The 27,866-nt window shown below is 42.0% G+C and overlaps 1 protein-coding gene across 2 annotated transcripts; it reads right to left on the reverse strand.

Annotated features, from left to right (window-relative positions):
- Positions 1 to 1,405: 1,405 nt before the first annotated feature.
- On the reverse strand, positions 1,406 to 27,685 carry LOC115201741 (pantothenate kinase 1). 2 transcript variants are annotated; one of them, XM_029765601.1, is made up of 7 exons: positions 27,044 to 27,685; positions 16,614 to 16,966; positions 14,414 to 14,667; positions 8,896 to 9,072; positions 6,432 to 6,555; positions 4,834 to 4,959; positions 1,406 to 4,685 (listed from the first exon to the last, which is right to left on the reverse strand). In XM_029765601.1, exons 1-7 carry the CDS (start codon positions 27,300 to 27,302, stop codon positions 4,626 to 4,628), a joined length of 1,353 nt encoding a protein of 450 aa, XP_029621461.1. In that variant the 5' UTR covers positions 27,303 to 27,685; the 3' UTR covers positions 1,406 to 4,625. The 2 variants fall into 2 exon arrangements, with proteins under 2 accessions (XP_029621461.1, XP_029621462.1); XM_029765602.1 differs by lacking the exon at positions 27,044 to 27,685 and adding an exon at positions 24,331 to 24,540.
- Positions 27,686 to 27,866: the final 181 nt, after the last annotated feature.

Here is a 27,866-nt window from a genome sequence, read left to right on the forward strand (position 1 = left end):
TAATGTCCTAGGAGTGTCATCTGATGGAGATTGTCAAAGGTTGGTGCATAATTTTAGCTGGTTTCTGCTTTTGGTGACGCCTGACCTTGAATTGAAAATGGATGTTTGTACTTTTGTGGCTATGTACTGTCCTAACATAATCTAACTTTATGCTTTTGCCGTAAAGCCTCTTTGAAAATCGAACAATGTGGTTAGATTAAGGAGATGTTTATCTTTTAAATGGTGTAAAATAGTTGATTGTTTGAGAAATTGAAATTATTAGATTTTTGATGTTTTGAATTTCCAGCCTTGCTAGCAATCCCGTCTCGGGGTTCATTGCTACCCTGTAGCCCCAACAGGTTTTAAAGGGTTTTCTAAACTTTGAAAACGTAATCATGGCTTGTGTGTATGTGTGCCATTCAGAGGGTGAAAGGGTAAAACAAAATATTTGTGCCTTTGAACGGGTTATGATAGTAGGTGCCAGGCGCACCAGTTTGAGTGCCAAGAACTGCAACGCTGCTGGGCTTTTCACACAACAGTTTCCCGTGTGAATCAAGAATGGTCCACAAACCCAAAGGACATCCAGCCAACTTGACAACTGTGGGAAACATTGGAGTCAACATGGACCAGCATCCCTGTGGAAACGCTTGACACAATATAGTCCATGCCTCTGGTGAACTGAGGCTGTCCTGAGGGCAAAAGGAGGTGCAACTCAATATTAGGGAGGTGTTCATAATGTTTCGTACACTGTGTATAATAATTTTCTGTTACGGCATTGATTTACCTGTCTAACCGGCCAACTCAGAGCATAACTAGAATGTCAACTACTGTATGTGTACATACATGTGACACTAGATATCCCAAAGACCAAAAAACAGAAATGTAGAAATACAGAAGGAAGAAACTTTTTTATACTCAGATGCAGATATATATTCAGATTACTATGGCAATGGCCAACACTCACATCTCCTATTATCACTACAAACCTTATCAAGAATAACCAATCCCCCCTCTCCCTGACAGCATCAATAATAACCAATCCCCTCTCCCTGACAGCATCAAGAATAACCAATCCCCTCTCCCTGACAGCATCAATAATAACCAATCCCCTCAACGACAGCATCACGAATAACCAATCCCCTCTCTCCCTGACAGCATCAAGAATAACCAATCCCCTCTCTCTCCCTGACAGCATCAAGAATAACCAATCCCCTCTCAATGACAGCATCAAGAATAACCAATCCCCTCTCTCCCTGACAGCATCAAGAATAACCAATCCCCTCTCTCTCCCTGACAGCATCAAGAATAACCAATCCCCTCTCTCCCTGACAGCATCAAGAATAACCAATCCCCTCTCAACGACAGCATCAAGAATTACCAATCCCCCCTCTCTCCCTGACAGCATTAATAATCACCAATTAACACATCTTAATAGTTTCACAAATTTATTCCTTACAGAAAATAACTGTTAAATTCCAGAACATACACATTTGTGCACAGCATATTTCCAGTGTTCCTTTTCTTAAATTGCATTTACACAGGCAGCCCAATTCTGATCTTTTGCCCCAATATTGGCAACAGATCTGATTGGGCAAAAGATCAGAATTGGGCAACCTGTGTAAACGTAGCCTTACACATAGTAAAGAGGTTAGACATTGCATTAGCAGAAGGATTTCTGGCGGATATATTTACAGGTACAGTACATTCAGATCAACATAATAAAAAGGTCCATCCTATCAGATAAGCTTGATAAAAAGGTCCATCCTATCAAGCTTTCCAGACGATAGATGGTGTTGTTTAAATATCAGCAGAAGAAACTAACTCAAGAAAAAAAAAAAAAAAGGATTCTCAGATCAAAAGACAAACCAGTTTGCATAATTCTTCAGATTACAAAACAAAAGCTTTGAACAACCAAATCACTTGCTTGTTTTGGGATTATTGGCAGAATTTGCAGCATTGCTAGAACATTAAAAAAAAGAGATTAATACAGAAGCTACTGCATAGCATGTTCTCTGATCTTTACCAGGGATAAAACTACCTGTTCATTAACACTAACGAGGGTCAAGGGATACCACTAAGGCTTCTCCTGTTCATTAACACTAACGAGGGTCAAGGGATACCACTAAGGCTTCTGCTTTAACTCCAATCACTCAATAGAGCTTTATCATGGGCTTAAAGCAGATGCATGAAGCAAATGTCCTTGTGCTGTGGCAAGTAATATTCCTTGTACACATTTCTGTACAAACAGAGCTCTTACATAATACAGATTTGATGGCTCCAATTCATGAGATGCATACACTATGTAAATACTACAGGAGGGAAGCTTCCCATTGAGCCAGGCTAACATACTAAAACTGACTTGAAGGGCAGTCATATATTCACAATGCTTCAATACCAGACTTGTAGGTAGTCATCGGGGGTGTCTAATACATTGATGCAAAAAAAAAAGAGAAAAAAAATAACTTTATATTTTAACTTGACTCAACAATTTAACTTGGCTGAAATTTGTGGCTTGTAAGTACAGAGAAAACCTCTTTACGTAATATTACCTTCTCACAGCACAAGGACGTCAGTTACTGACGTATCTTTACAGGACGTTGTTTTCGGAGGCTTGATGTGTTTCAACACTTCATTTTATCATCAGTAGTTATAACGCTTCCATAAATATAATATAAATTGGTACCTGCTATTGGGGGGTAAATATAATATAATAATACAAATCTGCTATTTGGGGGAGGGGGGGGTCATAAATATTGAAATGGTAATCCCAAATTTAAACATCGATCCAGACTAGTACCAAGGCCTATTGTTAATTTCATAAGAGCATGCAAATGTGAACATGGGATGCTTGCAATAACTCTCAGAGCCAAAAACAAGAAATTATACAGAAAACCACAAAATTAACATTTTAAAAGTTATCCCCCCCCCAAAAAAAAAAAAAAAAAAAAAGATCTTTATGAAATCAAGTCAGAATCCCATACAGTTGAATGATGCCATCTACTAACCTGACTAAACTCCATATTGCACTGGGACTCTGACTTCACATAGGTCTAACTGGAGCCTTCACAAAGAACCACACTGAACCCATAAACACTTTACATGAAGAAAGAAGAAAAAAAAAAAAGAGGACAGTAGGGCACAGAAATATAGTTCTACAAAAGGCAACAAAACAGGTTTGAGGTGAGGAAGTGGGTGGCACAGAGTAGCCAGTAAGTAAACTGCTACCCAGTTTGACAACGCTGCCACCTGATAGGCGGAGGCCATTAACCAACAGGGAGAGGAAGAAGGCAAAAAAAACAGAACAAGAACATTCTGTGATGTCATAATAGCAAAGGTTGAGACATTGGATTCTAACAGAGGAGGTGCCAACGTTTTACGAGGTCATTGTGATGGATGCAATAAATGGATGTTTCTTTGACTATTTGATGCTCAGTTATTGCTGCCTTTTGAAATACCTAAGCCAACAGGTAAATCACGTCTAGTGTGGTGGTCCTTCAATCTTCTAGCTACAAGCACATTGAATAGCTTTAACTGATGTATAAAACAAGACAATTGATAGCAGCTATGGGATTTGCTTTTTGGGGGGGCCAAAATAGAGATGTCCTGTCCAAACTGCAGGTAATGAAGCCTTTGCACTGGGTGAGGAACTCCCACACCGATATAAGATAAAATACTTAAAAAATCACTATGTAGACTAACTGCTGCCAGTAGTTATGTACCTTTCTTACAACTACGTTAGATAAAAACACAACAAAACAGTCCTTACTAGGTAATTCAAACACTAGGCGATTCTACATCACCACTGGCTGTACAGTGGGTGTCGTCATGGTCCGGGGTTTGGAGAAGATAAGGTACACTTTCTTAGTGAGAGAGGCAGGTGTGAAACAAACAGATGTGAAACAAACAGAAGAGGACACTTGTACTGGACTGGTTGTGCAGCATCTCAAAATAACCAAAATAACAAGATCATAACATATATCTTAACCTGACAAACGTACCAACAGAACTTCATCACTAAAAGAGACTAGAGTTTGAGGAGGCTGGTGAACCAAGTATAACAGCCCATATCTGTTAACCATGATGTGTTAAATAAAGCTATGATGAATATGCCACAGGCGACAGAGGAGAGTGGAGCCTCGTTTTTGACACGCTGAATAAAAAAAAAAAAAGGGCCAGTCAATTATGATGAATCAGCCTCTTTGGTCCCTTCATTTGATACAAATGGAACTAAACCCTTTTCCCCCCCGTCGACCTTTTTTCTTTTTCTTTCACAAAGATGGACAGAACAACAGCAGCAGACAAGGCAATATTCATATGTTGAGAGAAACTCCTTTTCCTCTATACCGAAGACTGCAGACTCCTGTCACACAGGTAAAATCTCAGCAGGTTTTGGCTTTAGTGCACTCTAGAACTACAAACATAGATATTTACACACAGTACCAAGAACTAACATCATCTCTGTGACCCTTAGCGCTTACCTGCCACCCAGGGTTCATTACATTAGCTTTATTAAAACCTCTCTATTTGAGAGGATTTTAGGGAAGAGACTTAAAAGATATTTAGAGTTAAATTATTAAATGGCTTTTTTCCCCAGTTTCCTGTGGCCGCTTCTCGACAGCTTCATGAGGGATGAAATTGGCATATCATCATGGCTCCTCAGACGACTTTAGCAGCTCCAGGAATGCTCCAACAGCGCCAAAATATCCCTACAGAAAACATACAACGTGGTAAATATAGTATTACTAATACTCAAATTATGATTATGAAATCTGGGAGCTTTGGGGTAGAGTTGACAACTTTGTTTACATTCAGTCTGACAGAATGTAAATCTTCAACACAAATCAAGTGTTGTACCTCGTGTTCTAAGAACAAAGCCTTCAGTTGTCCCCTGGACCAGAAGTCCATAGCGTAGGCCAGCAGCTTAGTAGACACAGTGTTGATCCGTAAGAAATTCCCAACAAACACAACTCTCTCGATTTTCTGAAAATGAAAAATGTCATAGTAGTGGCATCATTTTAATGTAAAACATGTCATGTATCCAAAACATGCAGAGACAGTCAATATACAGTTTATAACAGAACTCCAGAAACATTTTAATTTATGTAGTTCTGTCCTTGAGCTGTTGCTGTCTATTAATGTTATATATTATGTCATGTTTCATGTTGTGTTGAAGAGTAGCTGCTGCTTTTGTAACAGCCAATGGGGATCCTAATGAAATACCAACAGCCAATGGGGATCCTAATGAAATACCAACAGCCAATGGGGATCCTAATTTTTTTATTTCACCTTTATTTAACCAGATAGGAAAGTTGAGAACAAGTTCTCATTTACAACTGCGACCTGGCCAAGAATAAAGCAAAGCAGTTTATGAAATACCAACAGCCAATGGGGATCCTAATGAAATACCAACAGCCAATGGGGATCCTAATAAAATACCAACAGCCAATGGGGATCCTAATAAATAAATAAGTACTCATGATTACCACAAAGTGGCGCTAAAAGACAGGAGTCTGCTGTACAACCCCTGTTATCAACGTACAAGGCCCAGAGCTGAGAAGGAAGTCAGCTGGTTCAGTATCTGTACTGTTGTGTCACCGTTGAACTGAACTGCCCTGCACTGCACTTATTGACCTGTCTGTACTGTCACTGACACTACATTCGAAAAAGCAGCCGCACATCCGAGTGATCTTGTAGCAGGTGTGTGGGAACGTCAAATAAAAAAAAAGAGAGAAACCTGCACACCAGTATCACTTATTTTATTCAAGTTTACGTGTCGGCCTCTTGGCCTTTTGTCAGAACTACCACCATTAGAGAGATCACAGACACTAAAACACTGTTGCTTGGCAATAAAGTATTCTATACTGTAGTTCATGCTTTTGGAAAAGGTCTACGGGCCAATCGGTGGTGACTGAGCTGAAGTTCTGTGCGCTTTGATAGCCCTGTACAATGCTGCTTGATCACCATGCCACAAGGAAACACTGTAAAGAAGATGAAAGCATACAGAAAAAAAAACACCCAAAAAGACTGAAAATGTGGTTGTCTCACTCACAGCTACTGTAACAGTATTGCTTCCGTACCTCTCCTTGCCCCAACCTGGACTCGAACCAGGGACCACGTCATCAACCGCCTTCCCACGAAGCATCGTTATCTATCGCTCAACAAAACCCGCAGCTCTTACAAGAGCAAGGGAAACAACTACTTCAAGGTCTCAGAGTGAGTGACGTCATCGATTGAAACGCTACTAGCGTGCGCGCGTGCGTGCGCTCGCTCGCCGCTAAATAGCAAGCCATTTCACGCCGGTTACACTACCATACATCAAGATGAATGCACGATGAAAAAAAAGTGTAAATGCAAATAAACCCTTAAAAACAAACTACTTCGCCTGAAAACATAATGGAGTGAATGACTATTAATATTAATACAAGCTGCAGGGAGAATGTTTGTGCGATTACCTCGTTGACGGCACACATGCGTGCAATGGAGCCTATGTTGTTAGTGATGGTGACCAGCATAGCCCGGGCCAGGTCCTCTTTGCTGATGGAGTCTCGTTTCTGCTTGCTCATCATGTGGCCAAAGCTGTGTTAAAAGAACAAAAGCAACATAAGAAAAATCACAGGAACTGCTATTAGGAATCAACAAATGCTTCTATAAAAAAAAATTTTTAAAACAAAAAAAAAATAGTTTTGTTTTGTTAAGAATTAAAAGAGAATTGAACATCATAAAACAAGGCCAGTGATAAAGATCTGGGACAAAGACACTGTTACTTAACCTACATTGCACCTTGTACTATGTAGTTGTAGCTTATATCTGTGTGCTTTTACAGTTCATTAACTACCATAACAATTACATTTATGGTTAAATACACACACACACATAGTTAAAGTCGGAGGTTTACATACACCTTAGCCAAATACATTTAAACTCAGTTTTTCACAATTCCTGACATTTAATCCTAGTAAATATTCCGTCTTAGGTCAGTTAGGATCACCACTTTATTTTAAGAATGTGAAATGTCAGAATAATAGTAGAGAGAATGATTTATTTCAGCTTTTATTTCTTTCATCACATTCCCAGTGGGTCAGAAGTTTACATACACTCAATTAGTATTTGGTAGCATTGCCTTTAAATTGTTTAACTTGGGTCTAACGTTTTGGGTAGCCTTCCACAAGCTTCCCACAATAAGTTCGGTGAATTTTGGTCTATTCCTCCTGACAGAGCTGGTGTAACTGAGTCAGGTTTGTAGGCCTCCTTGCTCGCATACCCTTTTTAGGTTCTGCCCACAAATGTTCTATGGGATTGAGGTCAGGGCTTTGTGATGGCCACTCCAATACCTTGACTTTGTTGTCCTTAAGCCATTTTGCCACAACTTTGGAAGTATGCTTGGTGTCATTGTCCATTTGGAAGACCCATTTGTGACCAAGCTTTAACTTCCTGACTGATGTCTTGAGATGTTGCTTCAATATATCCACATAATTTTCATTCCTCATGATGCCATCTATTTTGTGAAGTGCACCAGTCCCTCCTGCAGCAAAGCACCCCACAGCAGGCGCTGCCACCCCCGTGCTTCACGGTTGGGATGGTGTTCTTCGGCTTGCAAGCCTCCCCCTTTTTCCCCCAAACATAACGATGGTCATTATGGCCAAACTGTTCTATTTTTGTTTCATCAGACCAGTGGCCATTTCTCCAAAAGGTACGATCTTTGTCCCCATGTGCAGTTGCAAACCGTAGTCTGGCTTTTTTATGGCGGTTTTGGAGCAGTGGCTTCTTCCTTGCTGAGCGGCCTTTCAGGTTATGTCGATGTAGGATTCGTTTTACTGTGGCTATAGATACTTTTGTACCTGTTTCCTCCAGCATCTTCACAAGGTCCTTTGCTGTTGTTCTGGGATTGATTTGCACTTTTCGCACCAAAGTACGTTAATCTCTAGGAGACAGAACGCGTCTCCTTCCTGAGCGGTATGACGGCTGCGTGGTCCCATGGTGTTTATACTTGCGTACTATTCTTTGTACAGATGAACGTGGTACCTTCAGGCGTCTGGAAGGACGCTCCCAAGGATGAACCAGACTTCTGGAGGTCTAGCATTGTTTTAATGAGGTCTTGGCTGATTTCTTTAGATTTTCCAATGATGTCAAGCAAAGAGGCACTGAGTTTGAAGGTAGGCCTTGAAATACATCCACAGGTACACCTCCAATTGACTCAAATGATGTCAATTAGCCTATCAGAAGCTTCTAAAGCCATGACATAATTTTCTGGAATTTTCCAAGCTGTTTAAAAGGCAAAGTCAACTTAGTGTATGTAAACTTCTGACCCACTGGAATTGTGATACAGTGAATTATAAGTGAAATAATCTGTCTGTAAACAATTGTTGGAAAAATTACTTAAGTAGGTGTCCTAAACGACTTGCCAAAACTATAGTTTGTTAACAAGAAATGTGTGGAGTGGTTGAAAAATGAGTTTTAATGACTCCAACCTAAGTGTATGTAAACTTCTGACTTCAACTGTACATGCATACAGTACCAGTCAAAAGTTTGGACAAACCTACTCATTCCAGGGTTTGTCTTTATTTTGATTATTTTCTACATTGTAGAATAATAGTAAAGACATTGAAACTATGAAATAACACATATGGAATCATGCAGTAACCAAAAAAAAAAAAAAGTGTTAAACAAATCAAAAATAAGTATATATATATTTGAGATTCTTCAAAGTAGCCCCCCTTTGCCTTGACAGCTTTGCAAACTCTTGGCATTTAACTGATTTTTCCTTCAATATTTGAAATTGTTGCATGTTGTGTGTATATATTTTTTGTTCTAATATATATATATATATATATATAAATAATCATGTTAGATATAATGGCATATATTATCATGGTATATCCAGTATAATGTCTCAGTACTGAGTGGTCCCTCCTTCACCTGGAGGCTACAGTAGATCCTTGGAGGCTGAAACGCTCATAGTCTCCTCCGTAGATATCCCTCACCAGCTTGTCCACATTGCTGCTGTCGCCTCTGCTAGCCATATCCAGAGCTTCTTCAAACGTCTCACAGCCAGTCAGCAGGCAGCACAGGCCCAGAAACGTACCCCCACCAAGACTGAGAGGAGGACACAGAGAAGGGATCAGGCCCAGGAACACATCGATGGGCATTGACATTAAATCGTAAAATGTGTGAAATTTTGTCAAATACACACATGCATGCTTCAAGTTACGATTTCGTCCCTCGTGCTGGGGAAGGGTCATGGAAAGTGGTTCTGAATGAACATACAGCAGTGGCCTAAAAAGGAGTCCCCTCTCAGCCTGAGACAGGGAGTACTAGTGGGGGTATAGGCAGAACTGTAAGCTGACCCAAAGCCCTCAGGAAGTGTCACAAGGCCAAGGAGTTGTCACTTAAACCTGACTTAACCACAGCCAAGTTATCCTTTTCAGTGGTGTAAATACTTAAGTAGTACTTTTAAAGTATTTTTACTTAAGTCGTTTTTTGGGGGGGGTATCTGTACTTTACTATTTATATTTTTGACAACGTGTACTTTTACTCCACTACATTACTAAAGAAAATAATGTACTTTTTACTCCTTACATTTTCCCTGACACCCAACGTACTTACATTGTGAATGCTTAGCAGGTCCAATTCACGCACTTATCAAGAGAACATCCCTGGTCATCCCTACTGCCTCTGACCTGGAGGACTCACTAAACAGAGAACATCCCTGGTCATCCCTACTGCCTCTGATCTGGAGGACTCACTAAACAGAGAACATCCCTGGTCATCCCTACTGCCTCTGATCTGGAGGACTCACTAAACAGAGAACATCCCTGGTCATCCCTACTGCCTCTGATCTGGAGGACTCACTAAACAGAGAACATCCCTGGTCATCCCTACTGCCTCTGATCTGGTGGACTCACTAAACAGAGAACATCCCTGGTCATCCCTACTGCCTCTGATCTGGAGGACTCACTAAACAGAGAACATCCCTGGTCATCCCTACTGCCTCTGATCTGGTGGACTCACTAAACAGAGAACATCCCTGGTCATCCCTACTGCCTCTGATCTGGTGGACTCACTAAACAGAGAACATCCCTGGTCATCCCTACTGCCTCTGATCTGGAGGACTCACTAAACAGAGAACATCTCTGGTCATCCCTACTGCCTCTGATCTGGAGTACTCACTAAACAGAACATCCCTGGACATCCCTACTGCCTCTGATCTGGTGGACTCACTAAACACAAATGCTTCATTTGTAAATGATGTCTGAGTGTTGGAGTGTGCCCCTGGCTATCCGTAAATTTAAAAAATACAAGAAAATTGTGCCGTTTGGTTTGCCTAATATAAGGAATTTTAAATGATTTATACTTTTTACTTTTGATACTTAAGTATATTTAAAACCAAATACTTTTAGACTTTTACTCAAGTAGTATTTTACTGGGTGACTTTCACTTAAGTCATGACAATTGGGTTCTTTTTCCACCACAGATCCTTTTGCCAAACTAACCCGGATTTAACCATGGCCAAGTAATCCTTTAATTAACCAAATTAACCATGGCCAAGTAATCCTTTAATTAACCAACCTAACCATGGCCAAGTAATCCTTAAACCAACCTAACCCAGACTTAACCATGGCCAAGTAATCCTTTAATTAACCTACCTAACCATGGCCAAGTAATCCTTAAACCAACCTAACCCAGACTTAACCATGGCCAAGTAATCCTTTAATTAACCAACCTAACCCTGACTTAACCATGGCCAAGTAATCCTTAAACCAACCTAACCCGGACTTAACCATGGCCAAGTAATCCTTAAACCAACCTAACCCGGACTTAACCATGGCCAAGTAATCCTTAAACCAACCTAACCCTGACTTAACCATGGCCAAGTAATCCTTAAACCAACCTAACCCTGACTTAACCATGGCCAAGTAATCCTTAAACCAACCTAACCCTGACTTAACTCTTTCAAAGAAGGATAACTTGGCCGTGGTTAACGGAAAGCTTGAAAATGACATACCAGCATGATTTCAGTTTCATCCCAGTGACATTTTCTATGTAGAGATGTTCCAAGGTTGAACTGACGTAAATATAGACTGTCCCTCTGCAACGAGCAGACAGACAGCATCTACTGTCTATGGAACAGGGTAAATACAGACTGTCCCTGTGCAACAAGCAGACAGACAGCATCTACTGTCTATGGAACATGGTAAATACAGACTGTCCCTGTGCAACGAGCAGACAGACAGCATCTACTGTCTATGGAACATGGTAAATACAGACTGTCCCTGTGCAACGAGCAGACAGACAGCATCTACTGTCTAGGGAAAATGGTGCGCATGCAGCGTTCTGCATTCTGACTTAGACGTTGTTCAACCTGGCTTGCTAATAACAATAAAAGCCATCTATTATCCATCGTGAGTCACAATTCCACTACAAAAAGCTAATATGAATGACGCACAGCAGATGTCAATTATAAATGAATATTTTAGAGGTGGACTTCAAGTTTTCATAACAATCGGTAATCTGCATTTTTGGACACCGATTATGGCCGATTACATTGCGCTCCACGAGGAGACTGCGTGGCAGGCTGACTACTTGTTATGCGAGTGCAGCAAGGAGCCAAGGTAAGTTGCCAAGCTAGCATTAAAGTTATCTTATAAAAAAACAATCAATCTTAAAATAATCACTAGTTAACTACACATGGTTGATGATATTACTAGTTTATCTAGCTTGTTCTGCGTTGCATATAATCAATGCGGTGCCTGTTCATTTATCCTTGAATCACAGCCTACTTCGCCAAACGGATGATTTAACAAGCGCATTCGCGAAAAAAGCACCGTCGTTGCACCAATGTACCATAAACATCAACGCCTTTCTTAAAATCAATACACAAGTACATATTTTCAAACCTGCATATTTAGTTAATATTGCCTGCTAACATGAATTTCTTTTAACTAGGGAAATTGTGTCACTTCTCTTGCGTTCTGTGCAACAGTCAGGGTATATGCAGCAGTTTGGGCCGCCTGGCTCGTTGCGAACTGATTTGCCAGAATTTTATGTACTTATGACATAACATTGAAGGTTGTGCAATGTAACAGGAATATTTAGACTTGTGGATGCCACCCATTAGATAAAATACGTAACGGTTCCATATTTCACTGAAAGAATAAACGTTTTATTTTCGAAATAATGGTTTCCGGATTTGCCCATATTAATGACCTAAGGCTCATATTTCTGTGTTATTGTATTATAATTAAGTCTATGATCTGATATTTGATAGAGCAGTCAGACTGAGCGATGGTAAGCAGCAGCAGGCTCGTAAGCATTCATTCAAACAGCACTTTCCTGCGTTTGCCAGCAGCTCTTCGCAATGCTTCAAGCATTGCACTGTTTATGACTTCAAGCCTATCAACTCCCGAGATTAGGCTGGTGTAACCGATGTGAAATGGCTAGTTAGTTAGCGGGGTGCGCGCTAATAGCGTTTCAAACGTCACTCGCTCTGAGACTTGGAGTAGTTGTTCCCCTTGCAGGGCCGCGGCTTTCATGGAGCGATGGGTAACGATGCTTCGAGGGCGGCTGTTGTCGATGTGTTCCTGGTTCGAGCCCAGGTAGGAGCGAGGAGAGGGTGGAAGCTATACTGTTACACTGGCAATAGTAAAGTGCCTATAAGAACATCCAATAGTCAAAGGTATATGAAATACAAATGGTATAGAGACAAATAGTCCTATAATTCCTATAATAACTACAACCTAAAACTTCTTACTGGGAATATTGAAGACTCATGTTAAAAGGAACCACCAGCTTTCATATGTTCTCATGTTCTGAGCAAGGCACTTAAACGTTAGCTTTCTTACATGGCACATATTGCACTTTTACTTTCTTCTCCAACATTTTGTTTTTGCATTATTTAAACCAAATTGAACATGTTTCATTATTTATTTGAGGCTAAATTGATTTTATTGATGTATTATATTAAGTTAAAATAAAAGTGTTAATTTAGTATTGTTGTAATTGTCATTATTATTATTATTATTATTATATTTTTTTTTTTTTAAGAAATAGGCCGATTAATAGTTATCGGCTTTTTTTGGTCCTCCAATAATCGGTCGACCTCTAGTATATTTATTTTAGGTGCAGATCAGGTTTAATATTGCAGATAAATTGTGTGGCTTCCATCAATGTAATTGTCTGCATAATTTCCAATATCCTTTAGCTCCCCTCAACCCCTCCCATCTATCTCTGAACACCATCCAGTACCATCCTTCAGCTCCATCCAGTACCATCCTTCAGCTCCATCCAGTCCCATCCTTCAGCTCCCCTCAACCCCTCCCATCTATCTCTGACCACCATCCAGTACCATCCTTCATCTCCATCCAGTCCCATCCTTCAGCTCCCCTCAACCCCTCCCATCTATCTCTGAACACCATCCAGTTCCATCCTTCAGCTCCCCTCAACCCCTCCCATCTATCTCTGACCACCATCCAGTACCATCCTTCATCTCCATCCAGTCCCATCCTTCAGCTCCCCTCAACCCCTCCCATCTATCTCTGAACACCATCCAGTCCCATCCTTCAGCTCCCCTCAACCCCTCCCATCTATCTCTGACCACCATCCAGTCCCATCCTTCAGCTCCATCCAGTCCCATCCTTCAGTTACCCTCAACCCCTCCCATCTATCTCTGAACACCATCCAGTCCCATCCATCAGCTCCCCTCAACCCCTCCCATCTATCTCTGAACACCATCCAGTCCCGCCCTCCAGCTCCCCTCAACCCCTCCCATCTATCTCCAGTTGTGATTTCTATTTTCCATATATTTTTCTACTGTGCTATTTCACAAAAGTTCTGAACCTTTCTTTTCTCATAGTTTCTACAGATTGTAAATTAAAAGGTAAACATTTTTGCTAAGAGTAGTATTAGATTATTGATTGACTATGACTTTTTAAAATCACCCAGCAGTGCCATCTGCAGAATTAGCGCCAAGTAAATGTTTCAATTATTCAGCCATTCCTGAACCTGCAAACAAAAACAAGCTACATATGGACAGTACCAAGACAAGTGATCTAATGATTCTGTCTCTTCGCAGTAAAGTTGTAAATTATTGTTTTTCTCTGTAATCTCTGTTGACATTACAAGATATGATGATTCTCTTTTTTTTTTAAATGAGGAAAACTAAAAAAATCTGGGAATTTTTGAAGATTACAGTTCCTTTCTGTACAATGACTCCCCACATGCTAGAAAACAACATTCACCTGGGAAAACCCAGTCCATTGATGATCAGTAAAAATGGCTTTGGACTGTTGTCAAAGCATGTAGACTCTGTATATAAAACCAATACAACAAATGGATTTGAATTGGCACTGGTGAACAGCACTGTCCTGAAAAAAATGTCTGATTTTAAACACTACCAGAAATTATAAATGCAGACCTCCCTGTCCACTGTGTCCTGTACCTGGTGCCGGTGACCCGTTTGTAGTTGTCTTTGGAGTACACAGCCAGGATGCTAACCCCAGATCCAATGTTGACCAGCAGCATAGGGAACGGGTCAGCCAGACTGCACGGTGTCTTCACACTGTTCTGGGTGTCTGATGGGTTCTCCAAGTAGTAACACTGAGGGTGGCCGTTGAAGCTCACAGAGTCCACATAGAGCAGGCCTTGAATCAGACAGTCAAGCTCATCCAGCTTTAACAGCTCTAAATCAGCCATCTGTAGAGGGGGAGGGGAGAGAGAGGTGGTGTGAGGCAAATCAAAGCATGAAGCAAAACCTCAGTCACCTGCTCCCTCAACCCTGACTATGTAAATAAAATCAGGTCTGCGGCCATAGAACAGAGAAGCCCAGCCGGCCAGCACCACAAACCAAGTGCCTGACAGCGCAGCTGGTCTTCGCAGCACTGGTACAGTAAAGCGTCAGCCACAACAAGTCCAGAGAAAATTTAAAAAATATATAACAACGTCTTATCAAACACAGCACACCCTTCCTTGACTGGAATCAAATAAAACTCTATTGGTCACATGCGCCGAATACAACCTTATCGTGAAATGCTTACTTACAAGCCCTTAACTCTATTTTCTTAAAATTGCATTGTTGGTTAAGAAAACATTTACTAAATAAACAAAAAAAATAATGAATTACAACAATGAGGTTATATACAGGGGGTACCGGTACCGAGTCAACGTGCAGGGGTACAGGTTAGTCAAGGCAATTTGTACATGTAGGTGGGGTAAAGTGACTATGCATAGATAATAAACAGTGAGTAGCAGCAGTGCAAAGACAAGGGGGGGGATTCAATGCAGATATTCTGGGTGGCCATTTTATTCATTGTTGAGCAGTCTTATGGCTTGGGGGAGGGGGGGGGGCGGTACCGCTTGCCGTGCAGTAGCAGAGAAAACAGTCTATGGCTTGGGTGACTGGAGTCTGACAATTTTTGGGGCCTTCCTCTGACACCAGCTAGTATATAGGTCCTGGATGTCAGGAAGCTTGGTCCCAGTGATACACTACCCTCTGTAGCCTTACGGTCAGATGCAGAGCAGTTGCCATGTCAGGCGGTGATGCAACTGGTCAGGATGCTCTCAATGGTGCAGCTGTAGAACGTTTTGAGGATCTGAGGATCCATGCCAAATCTTTTCAGTCTCCTGAGGGGGAAAAGGTTTTGTCGTGCCCTCTTCACGACTGTCTTGGTGTTTGGACCATGATAGTTTGTTGGTGATGTGGACACCAAGTAACTTGAAACTCTTGACCCGCTCCACTACAGCCCCATCGATGTGAATGGGGGCATGTTCAGCCCTCCTTTTCCTGTAGTCCACGATTATCTCCTTTGTCTTGATCACGCGTTGAGTGAGAGGTTGTTGTCCTGGCACCACACGGCCAGGTCTCTGACCACCTCCCTATAAGCCGTCTCATCGTTGTCGGTGATCAGGCCTACCACCTTTGTGTCGTCAGCAAACTTAATGGTGTTGGAGTCGTGTTTGGCCACGCAGTCGTGGGTGAACAGGGAGTACAGGAGGGGACTAAGCACGCACCCCTGAGGGGCCCCTGTGTTGAAGATTAGCGTGATAGATGTGTTGTTGCCTACCCTTACCACCTGGGGGTGGCTCGTCAGGAAGTCCAGGATCCAGTTGCAGAGGGAGGTGTTTAGTCCCAGGGTCCTTAGTTTAGTGATGAGCTTGGAGGGCACTATGGTGTTGAACACTGAGCTGTAGTCAATGAACAGCATTCTCACATAGGTGTTCCTTTTGTCCAGGTGGGAAAGGGCAGTGTGGAGTGCAATTGAGATTGCATCATCTGTGGATCTGTTGGGGCGAATTGGAGTGGGTGTAGGGTTTCCGGGATGATGGTGTTGATGTGAGCCATGACCAGCCTTTCAAAGAACTTCATGGCTACAGACGTGAGTGCTACGGGTCGGGAGTCATTTAGGCAGGTTACCTTAGTGTTCTTGGGCACAGGGACTATGGTGGTCTGCTTGAAACAAGTAGGTATTACAGACTCTTATGGTCAGATTTGCCAAATGGAGGGCGAGGGAGAGCTTCGTACTCGTCTCTGTGTGTGGAGTAAAGGTGGTCTAGAGTTTTTTTTCCCTCTGGTTGAACATGTGACATACTGGTAGAAATGAGGTTGCAAGGTCGTCAGGTCATTGTCTCATTCTCTCACTTACCGTTCTGAAGTCGTTCTCGAACTTGTATGCCCCTCCGCCAGTGGCACAGAGCGTGGTGTGGAGGCTGGAGAAGTTCTTGTCTCTGCCCATCTGGATGAAGCGGTGCATGGCCTGCGTGGGGAAGCGGATGAAGTGCAGGTTGCCCGTCCGTCCACACATGGTCAGGTTCTTCAGTTCCAGGTGGACGTCTCGGACGCCCGTCTTCCCGTACGCCGTGTTGGAGGTCAAGTAGCGGCGAATGCTCTTCAGGTTTTCCACTTCTTCCTGTTCCTCCTCCGCCGTTATGTCCTTAGGTTCGAAGTAGACCAGCTTCACCAGAGTACCGCCGATGTCCATCCCAAACCAGGGGAAGGCTGTCAAGGCAAAGCAAGAAATACATTAGCATTGAAGGTGTTATTATCGCATTGTTACTGTGTCGTATCCCTGTCATCAGAGAAGAACCAATCCGTCTGCCTCACATGCATGCATTTAATTGTTAAATTACTTTTTATTAAATGTAACCTTTATTTAACTAGGCAAGTCAGTTAAGAACATTCTTATTTACAATGACCGCAAGGCTACCCTGCCTCTAACCACTAAGCCACCTGCCTCTAACCACTAGGCCACCTGCCTCTAACCACTAGGCCACCTGTCTCTAACCACTAGGCCACCTGTCTCTAACCACTAGGCCACCTGCCTCTAACCACTAGGCCACCTGCCTCTAACCACTAGGCCACTTGCCTCTAACCACTAGGCCACCTGCCTCTAACCACTAGGCTACCTGCCGCCCCGTTCATGCAGTTGGAAAGCAAGGAAGTATTCAGACAGCAATAGTATTCTCAATGCCCCCTAAAAAAAAATGCCATGCCTTTTGCAACCAAAGTGTCTGTTGTGCCCTTGGGCTAATTATAATCCTTATAATTCCCTTCTCCCAGCTCACATGGCTTGCTCAGATATCTCAATTCTTATTAGCCAATGCCTGTCACGTGACCAGCTCCTTCTCACAGGTATCGCAGCTCCAAAGTAGTCTACAAGTGAAGACAGACGTTAACTTCTATAACGGTATTTTAATGTTTGGTTTGTTAAAATTGTGTAGCGCTGTGTGTAACGTCCATTTTTATAGTTTACTCTGCTACTTGAGTCATATCTCTCTCGACCTCTCTCCCTGGTCCCACAAGGAGCGCATTTGTTGTTGCTTGACCATAAGGCACTCATTCAGTCTCCATGGTCAATGCAGCACATGCATCAATGTTGATGACAACGATGTTGTTTCCACTTTGATCTTAATATAAACCCACAAGCGTACTATAATTACAATATTAGTTTGTGTTTCTTACATGTGCAAACAGCTAGTTTGTATTTTCTTAGCAGGTTAAGCTAAATCGTGTTAGCCACTGATGCGATATCGCTAGTTAGCTGGCTAGCTAATTCAAATACTGAGCTAGCTAATACAGCCTGATACCAGTACTGGTGGAGGCTTAAAATCAGCATGTTGTTTGTGCAACAGTATCTTTTAAATCAAAGATGGAATAGACAAAGCATGAATACGTTGGCTATATGAATAAAGATTTAATGTAGCCAAATATTATAGGGTCTCCTAGGAAACACTGAACGTCACTTTGGTTCCTACCCTGTCACAATAACTCATCCATGGCATTTTCATTCGTTGTCATGTCAAACAACACTGTATTCAAATTGCGCACTATTATTTAAATTCTAACTCTAGAATTATAATAAACATTCTATTTCCATGAATCCAAAAGTTCACCCAAGGGTTTTGATCTAAATCGTTATTGCAGCATTTGGTTAAAATAAGACCTAGTATTTTTGCCCGTATCGTGGCAGTGTGGAAATGATCTGAAATGAGTGTAGGAAATGCAGAAATGCAGGAAATTATTTTAGGATGAAGTTGAATTGAACAGTATAAACCAATCAGAATGGAGAAAGTCCCATTGAAATAATTTAGAATATATGTGTTGCCACCCTATGGTCACGCACTACACAAAGCAAATGTAGAATCAAAAACATCAAATACCGTCATAAATTTGAAAAATACCATATGATATTTTGGCCATATTTCCCAGCCCCCGTACTGCGCCGCGCGCGCTCTGCGATATCCAAACTTATGAAACATGAGGAGAATAACAATCATATCCATATTTATCCATTTCTGTGTAGTACAAATCAGAGACTCAGGATGTAATTCAATTTACTGGGTGTAAATCCATTTCACTTACTGTACTTCAATAACCAAAAGAGTTTTTTTTTCCAAAACTCAAGGTGCAATATCATAGCTGACAACCCATCTTTTAATCTTAATTCGGAGAAGATTTTTTAAACAGAGTCGCATTAAAAACCTAAGGGAGATTTGACTGTTATTGTTGTATTCAGCGAATATTGTTGAAAGTAGTCCTTGTGCATAGACTTGTACGATTTGTTAAACTTTGAAATCAAATGTTTTTTTGTCAAAGCGTAATTCCGTTATTATGGAATTGTCCTTAAACCATATCTGATAGGAATCCACGAAAACATGCAGGGAAGTAATAATTATAATTTAAAAAATAATTATAATTTAAAAAAATGTAAATGAATCGTATTTAAAGAGCCATTAAAAAAATAAAGCACAAAGATTATAAAACAAAAACAAGAAGATAACCCTCACTTCTAACTGATTAAATGAGACCAAGGTCTACTGTTCCAACCTTTTCTTAGGTTGAAGGAGGTGATAGGAAAACCTGTCTCCTTGGTAGTGGAATCATTCTTTAAATCAGGGAGCAAGGCTAGGGGCACATGACAGTCACCCCACCAGAGGCACCGGCCCTGTCCTGCTTTAGGGGCTGTGTGTGTGTGTGTGTGTGTGTGTGTGTGTGTGTGTGTGTGTGTGTGTGACAGACAGACAGACAGACCAGGACATGTGGGTGAAAGGTGTCTGTTTTCCTCCCCCTCCCATGGCTCTCTGCAGCCACAAGGGGGTTGAGAAGGTGTCTGTGTGTGGAGAGGGGGAGGTATGGTGGAGATGTAAAATAATTTTAAAAAGGTCACAGTAGAGGTAACATATTTATCTATCTGTAGGTGATCTTTATTCAGAATGTCTTCTAATTCTGGTATGTGATTCTCCTTCACATCCTGTATGACGTGTCACTATCATTTACATTTAAGTCATTTAGCAGACACTCTTATCCAGAGCGACTTACAGTAGTGAATGCATACATTTCATTTCATGCATTTGTTTTGTACTGGCCCCCCGTGGGAATCAAACCCACAACCCTGGTGTTGCACACACCACACTCTACCAACTGAGCCACTGAATATCAGTTGGCGGTCAGGAGGTTTTGAAAAATGTTCTATTCCCCTATTCCCTTCAGTTTCTGTCTCTTTGCCCTATCAATGCTACAGGATTAGTGACGGATATACACTGTAGCCCAGGGTTGGGGTCAATTCCATTTCAATTCAAGAAGTACATCCCCATTCCACATTTCTCATTGAAAAGCATTGGAAGACAATTTGGAATTGGAATGTACTTCTTGAATTGAAATGGAATTGAGCCCAACCCTGGTGAAGTTTACCCATACTGCACATCTCCTCTTGATTTATATTACAATGCAAGAGACAACAGCTTGGATCGTAATGTTATGTTTTAAAATGTGGTATTGATTGCTGCTGCGTTCTTGCCCAGGTCTCTCTTCCTTAAAAACATTTTTTTTTTAAAGAGACTGTCTCAATGGGCTTTTCCTGGTTATATATGCACTACTGTTTACAAAGTTTGGGGTCACTTAGAAATGTCCTTGTTTTTTTAAAGAAAAGCACATTTTTTTGTCCATTAAAATAAAATTGATCAGAAATACAGTGTCATTTACAATATTAACAATTGTAGCTGGAAATGGCAGATTTTTTATGAAATATCTACAGTTGAAGTCGGAAGTTTACATAACCCTTAGCCAAATACATTTAAACTCAGTTTTTTTACAATTCCTGACATTTAATCCTAGTAAATATTCCGTCTTAGGTCAGCTAGGATCACCACTTTATTATAAGAATGTGAAATGTCAGAATAATAGTAGAGAGAATGATTTATTTCAGCTTTTATTTCTTTCATCACATTCCCAGTGGGTCGAAGTTCACATACACTCAATTAGTACATGCACAAAGTAGATGTCCGAACCAACTTGCCAAAACTATAGTTTGTTAACAAGACATTTGTGGAGTGGTGGAAAAATGAGTTTTAATGACTACAACCTAAGTGTATGTAAACTTTCGACTTCAACTCTACATTAGGCGTACAGAGGCCCATTATCAGCAACCATCACTCCTGTGTTCCAATGGCACGTTGTGTTAGCTAATCCAAGTTTATAATTTTAAAAAGGTTAATTGATCATTAGAAAACACTTTTGCAATTAGTTAGGAAAGCTGAAAACTGTTGTGCTAATTAAAGAATCAATAAAACTGGCCTTCTTCAGACTAGTTGAGTATCTGGAGCATCAGCATTTGTGGGTTTGATTACAGGCCCAAAATGGCCAGAAACAAAGAACTTTCTTCTGAAACTCATCAGTCTATTCTTGTTCTGAGAAATGAAGACTATTTCATGCGAGAAATTGCCAAGAAACTGAAGATCTCATACAACGCTGTGTACTACTCCCTTCACAGAACAGCTCAAACTGTCTCTAACCAGAATAGAAAGAGGAGTGGGAGGCCCCGGTGCACAACTGAGCAAGAGGACAAGTACATTAGTGTCTAGTTTGAGAAACAGACGCCTCTCACAAGTCCTCAGCTGGCAGCTTCATTAAATAGTATCCGCAAAACACCAGTCTCAACGTCAACAGTGAAGAGGCAACTCTGGGAGGCTGGCCTTCCAAGGACATTTCTAAGTGACCCCAAACTTTTGAACGGTAGTGTATATATTTTTATATTGAATTGACCTTACACCAAATTGGAGGCTGTTGAGGAGAGGACAGCTCATAATAAATGGCTGGAACGGAGCGAATGGCATCAAACACATGTGTTGATACCGTTCCACTAATTCCGCTCCAGATATTACCTTCCTCCCCAATTAAAAGGCACCACCAAACTCCTGTGACTGACACCTACCAGTGAAAACGGTGTCAGTGTCCACTAAACTTGCTAATCATCTCATCGGTGAACTGTAACTAGTGGAAGAACATTTACTTGACTGATGGAATCAGGTGTCCAATCTGGAATCTTTCTTAACGAGAGTCGTTCCGTGAAAAGCATACCTCCTGATCACCACCTTCCGGAGACACCTGAAACCCCAGCTCTTTAAGGAATACCTGGGATAGGATATAGTAATCCTTCTAACCCCCCCCCCCCCCCCCAAAATATATAGATGTACTATTGTAAAGTGGTTGTTCCACTGGATATCATAAGGTGAATACACCAATTTGTAAGTCGCTCTGGATAAGAGCGTCTGCTAAATGACGTAAATGTAAATACAAAGATAACCACAGTTTGAAATCCACCCTTTCCTCATCACTTCCTTCACTGACTATGTCAGACGCACGCTCCTGGGTGAAGTTTCAGCTTCCCCAATCCTAACCTTAACCATTAGTGGGGAAAAATGCAACAACAGACCCAAGATCAGCGTCAACTTCACACTACTTCCCAGATGCTCTGTAGAAAGGCTTTAGTCCAGGCATCTTCAACCCTGGTCCTGGAGAGCTTATCTTCCTGTAGGTTTTCACTTCAACCCCAGTTGTAACTAACCTGATTAGTAAGCTTATCAACCAGCTAATTGCTAGAATCAGATTAGGGTTGGAGCAAAAAACTACAGGAGGGTATCTCTCTAGGAACAGGGTTGGAGTTAAAACCTACAGGATGGTATCTCTCCAGGAACAGGGTTGGTTAAAACCTACAGGAGGGTATCTCTCCAGGAACAGGGTTGGAGTTAAAACCTACAGGAGGGTTTCTCTCCAGGAGCAGGATTGGAGTTAAAACCTGCAGGAGGGTATCTCTCCAGGAACATGGTTGGAGTTAAAACCTACAGGAGGGTATCTCTCCAGGAACAGGGTTGGAGTGTAAACCTACAGGAGGGTATCTCTCCAGGAACAGGGTTGGAGTTAAAACCTACAGGACAGTAACTCTCCAGGAACAGGGTTGGAGAGCCCTGATAGGCTATTGGTTTGCCTACTCAACGTCTCTCTAAACGCGCCTAAATTGACATTTCCTGCAGTGGCTTGGTGGCTGCCAAATAAGCTGAGTGGTGATATAATTAATTGATACTAAAATGTACAGCATATTTAAGGGAAAATTCCAACAACAAAAATAAATACATTGTGGTATTTGTTTTATTAGTCCATTGTTGATATAGTCCAAATGTTTTGAATGCCAGCTGAGGTGTAGGCAAATAGGAAGTGTGTTTGCTTTAACCAATTCTGATGCAGTACTTCATGCAATCCCCCCCCCCCCCCCCCCCCCCCCCGGGTAGACAACATTTACCATTGATTATTATAGCTATAGGTTAAGAGATGAGGTCATCCAAATGACAGCTCAGAAAGAATGCTGAGGGTGTTGCCAAGTTGAATGTGCAATATATTCTTGTGTAATACAGTACACCACTTCAGATTAAAATTAGGCCTAGTTTGAAATCTCTCTATATTGATGCTGATATTGATCACACCATTTAGGTAGTGTATGTGTTACTGATAAGCTCATCTATAGGCTCGGTTGGTATGCATGCCATTTATGGTGACTACATTCTGCATGGCATTAGACATAGCGGTTTAAATCATATGGTTTATGGTAAATGGCTTCAGTAAACTTGAAGTATGCATTGTAACATTAGCATGTGAAGAAAAAATCTCAGGGTCAGACCTATCAAATTATCACCAACGATCAACATTTACAGTTGGACAACATATTAATTATTATCCAACAATATTGGCTTCTGATGTGAACATTATCCTCTGAATATAGTCTATAGGACCAACATTATCCTCTGAATATAGTCTATAGGACCAACATTATCCTCTGAATATAGTCGATAGGACCAACATTATCCTCTGAATATAGTCTATAGGACCAACATTATCCTCTGAATATAGTCGATAGGACCAACATTATCCTCTGAATATAGTCTATAGGACCAAGATTATCCTCTGAATACAGTCTATAGGACCAACATTATCCTCTGAATACAGTCTATAGGACCAACATTATCCTCTGAATATAGTCGATAGGACCAACATTATCCTCTGAATATAGTCTATAGGACCAAGGACCAAGATTATCCTCTGAATACAGTCTATAGGACCAACATTATCCTCTGAATACAGTCTATAGGACCAACATTATCCTCTGAATATAGTCGATAGGACCAAGAGATACGGTGTTGGTGTCGGTGAAAGCGTCCACTGGACTGAAATCTCATCGCGGTACCTCTAAAACCAGAGTAGGACATGCGCGACAACTAGGGCATAACAGAGAACACTATTTGCTCTCTCCAGTCTAACACAATTAGAGCTGAGGAATGCCGACTAGCAGGCTTAACCAATGGGACCGTTGAACTTGCCCGGGAGGTCTGTCCTGGAAAGAAACCCAATAGTGGAGAGAATGTTTCTCAATGTCCCCGAGGGTGTTAAATAATGGCAGTGCAGAATAGCCCTACTTGTGAAAACATTTGTAATCTACTCTGACGAATTAAAAACACTGTACCTTGTTCCTATAATACTGTATGTTTCGAGAGGGTCAAATTCCACTGTCATGGAAACAATAGCAACCAACTTACCTGGCTTCTTTACATTACTTGGTTTCATAGTGGTAAATGCAAACACACTTATGAATACCCAAAAGAATGCAGGCATGCAAAGTTAAGATCAGTGTTTACAATCCTTTGTTTTCCCCCAGTTTCTATTGTCACAGCAAATACATTAAAAAATAAAAAATAAAACTCTTGCATCGTGACTTCGTCTCCCAAGTTAACTTCTAACAGAAACCAGGGAAAAGGGAATTTTGTACATTCGGGGGGCGGTGCCCTGGATCTTTCACCCAGCCTTGCGGAGATAGGGGCGGCCTCTGATTGGTCGAAGTACACCAAGCCTTCTTATCAGTAGTGATTTCAGCACACCTTCTGACTGAGAAGACACCAATCACGGTGCAACTATTGCAAAAACAAAAGGAGTCACTTGTTTTCTATTGAATGACAAAACAACGTGGCTGGATCAAACCCCCAACAACGTGGCTGGATCTAACCCCCCACAACGTGGCTGGATCCTAACCCCCACAACTTGGCTGGCTCTAACCCCCCCACAACGTAGCTGGATCTAACCCCCCCACAACGTGGCTGGATCTAACCCCCCACAACGTGGCTGGATCTAACCCCCCCACAACGTGGCTGGATCTAACCCCCCCCACAACGTGGCTGGATCTAACCCCCCCCACAACGTGGCTGGATCTAACCCCCCCACAACGTGGCTGGATCTAACCCCCCCCCCCCACAACGTGGCTGGATCTAACCCCCCCCCACCGTGGCTGATCTACCCCCCCCCCACAACGTGGCTGGATCTAACCCCCCCCCCCACAACGTGGCTGGATCTAACCCCCCCCCCCCACAACGTGGCTGGATCTAACCCCCCCCCCCCACAACGTGGCTGGATCTAACCCCCCCCCACAACGTGGCTGGATCTAACCCCCCCCCACAACGTGGCTGGATCTAACCCCCCCCACAACGTGGCTGGATCTAACCCCCCCCCACAACGTGGCTGGATCTAACCCCCCCCACAACGTGGCTGGATCTAACCCCCCCCACAACGTGGCTGGATCTAACCCTCCCCACAACGTGGCTGGATCTAACCCCCCCACAACGTGGCTGGATCTAACCCCCCCCACAACGTGGCTGGATCTAACCCCCCCCCACAACGTGGCTGGATCTAACCCCCCCCACAACGTGGCTGGATCTAACCCCCCCACAACGTGGCTGGATCTAACCCCCACAACGTGGCTGGATCTAACCCCCCCACAACGTGGCTGGATCTAACCCCCACACAACGTGGCTGGATCTAACCCCCCCACAACGTGGCTGGATCTAACCCCCCCACAACGTGGCTGGATCTAACCCCCCCACAACGTGGCTGGATCTAACCCCCCCACAACGTGGCTGGATCTAACCCCCCCACAACGTGGCTGGATCTAACCCCCCCACAACGTGGCTGGATCTAATAACAGATCATATCCAGCACATCATTGTTAATATTAGGAGCAATCTAGTTGAATAGGGTGTTTTACTGACAGCCTAAAGTAGTCACAGGCCCTTTGATCGCGACCAGAATCTCTTTTATTCGCCTAGTACATTTACACATACCTTCAATTTCACTCTGTGAAATGGTGCTGCCAGCAAAAGACAAAAAGTATACTGACAGAATACAGACAGAGGAATTGACACAATCTATATACAGCAGAATGTATACAACCAAAACACCATGGCTACTCTCACTGGAAGGCCAACCTGACCCCCTAATGATTATGCAAGATGTTCAGTACCATGCATAGCTGACCATGCAGCTTCTTTAATTACATGTAGCACAGTGGCTTTTACAAACCTCTACCCGGTGACCCCCTAGACGCAGGCCTATCACAATTTTGTCGTAACCCTAAACTAGCTCACCTGATTAACCTACCGGTAAATCAAGTGCTTGATTATTTGTTGACAGACTAAAATCGGGTGTGATCTGTGGTGGGAAAAGTACCCATTTGTCATACTTGAGTCAAAGTCAAGAGACCTTGATAGTAAATGACTCAAGTAAAAGTCACCCAGTAAAATACTACTTGAGTAAAAGTTTTTAAAGTATTTTGGGTTTAAATATACTTAAGTATAAAAAGTAACAATCATTTCAAATTCCTTATATTAAGCAAACAAGAGGGCACCATTTTCTAGTTTTTTAAATTTTATTTACGGATAGCCAGGGGCACACTCCAACACACAAGACATAATTTACAAACAAAGCATGTGTTTAGTGAGTCCACCAGATCAGAGACAGTAGGGACGACCAGGGATGTTCTCTTGATAAGTGAGTGAATTGGACTATTTTACTGTCCTGCTAAGCATTCACAATATAACGACTACTTTTAGGTGTCAGGGAAATTAAAAAGTAAATCATTTTCTTTAGGAATGTAGTGAAAGTACACGTTATCAAAAATATAAATAGTAAACTACAGATACCCCCCCTAAAAAAACCTACTTAAGTAGTATTTTGAAGTATTTTTTACTTTAAGTACTTTCCACAACTGGGTGTGATCTCTGTGGAATAGTTAACTACATGTAACAGATGAGGGTCCCTGAGTAGGGCTTTGAAAACTCTCCATGTAGCTGCCTAACATCAATTGTGTAATTTGATGAGTAAACACAGAAATGACTTGTCAGTGTGTGTGTGTGTGTGTGTGTGTGTGTGTGTGTGTGTGTGTGTGTGTGTGTGTGTGTGTGTGTGTGTGTGTGAGACACTTACGTGGTCTGTTTCTCTTCACCGAATCAACTCTTCTCCGTAACCGGCATCTTTTCGCAGGAGATGAGCCATTGGCTTCGACATGATCAGTCTGCAGATGATGGAAGTGTTTTATACTGCTTCTAGCACCGTTACAGTTTCCACTTGATGTGTAAACGTTACAGCCACCGGTGACAGCCCGAGAATGAAACTCCTTTTCAAGTCCGTTATCAGGACAAGATCCGGACCCTTTTCTACCGATAATTGATTTTGCTTTATCCATTGTGGTAGTTGTCTAACTACGTCAGATATCAGACTAAACTAACTAATCGAGGCAAAGAGTTGTTGTCTCTATCTAGCTAACTCGTACGATAAAATACAACCCTGCACACCCTACATTATTTTATTTTGTTAATTTTAATTAACGAAATTGCTCGAGTAGAAAATATTTCTTCGCTCTCAGTACCAATAATGTGCGCTTTTTATTCAGTTGTTAATAAAAGTTGTAAAGACCTATCCGCTTCAACACGTTTTGACCGGGAGGTCACCGTCGGTAATGTACTTCTGACTTTTACGAGCCGCCGCTACCGCAGTTCCTGAGTTAAAACAGCCGGTTAGCGCGTTACGTCACAAATAATGGCTCCCGAACCCGTCTGCCCTCTCCAGGGGATACGGGCTACGGTCAGTGCTATTTGGGATCCTCGGGCCGTCCCTACCATAACCTTTAACGCATTACCTTTAACACATTACCTTTAACGCATTACCTTTAACGCATTACCTTAACCATGTCAACTGCAATGGGGGGTAGGGACATCCCAACGATAAAAATACAAAAACAAGCGTTCAG

The sequence above is a fragment of the Salmo trutta genome, chromosome 10, assembly GCF_901001165.1.
Source record: "Salmo trutta chromosome 10, fSalTru1.1, whole genome shotgun sequence".
Taxonomy (NCBI): Eukaryota; Metazoa; Chordata; class Actinopteri; order Salmoniformes; family Salmonidae; genus Salmo; species Salmo trutta.

Bases quoted from the DNA above. Each gene is read 5' to 3' on its own strand.
- LOC115201741 (XM_029765601.1), bottom strand. From the start codon at position 27,302: ATGGATAAAGCAAAATCAATTATCGGTAGAAAAGGGTCCGGATCTTGT. The intron at 16,967-27,043 runs GTAAGTGTCTCA...TTGCCTTGACAG, and splicing joins GGTGAAGAGAAACAGACCAC to CCTTCCCCTGGTTTGGGATG. The intron at 14,668-16,613 runs GTAAGTGAGAGA...CCCCCTCTACAG, and splicing joins TCGAGAACGACTTCAGAACG to ATGGCTGATTTAGAGCTGTT.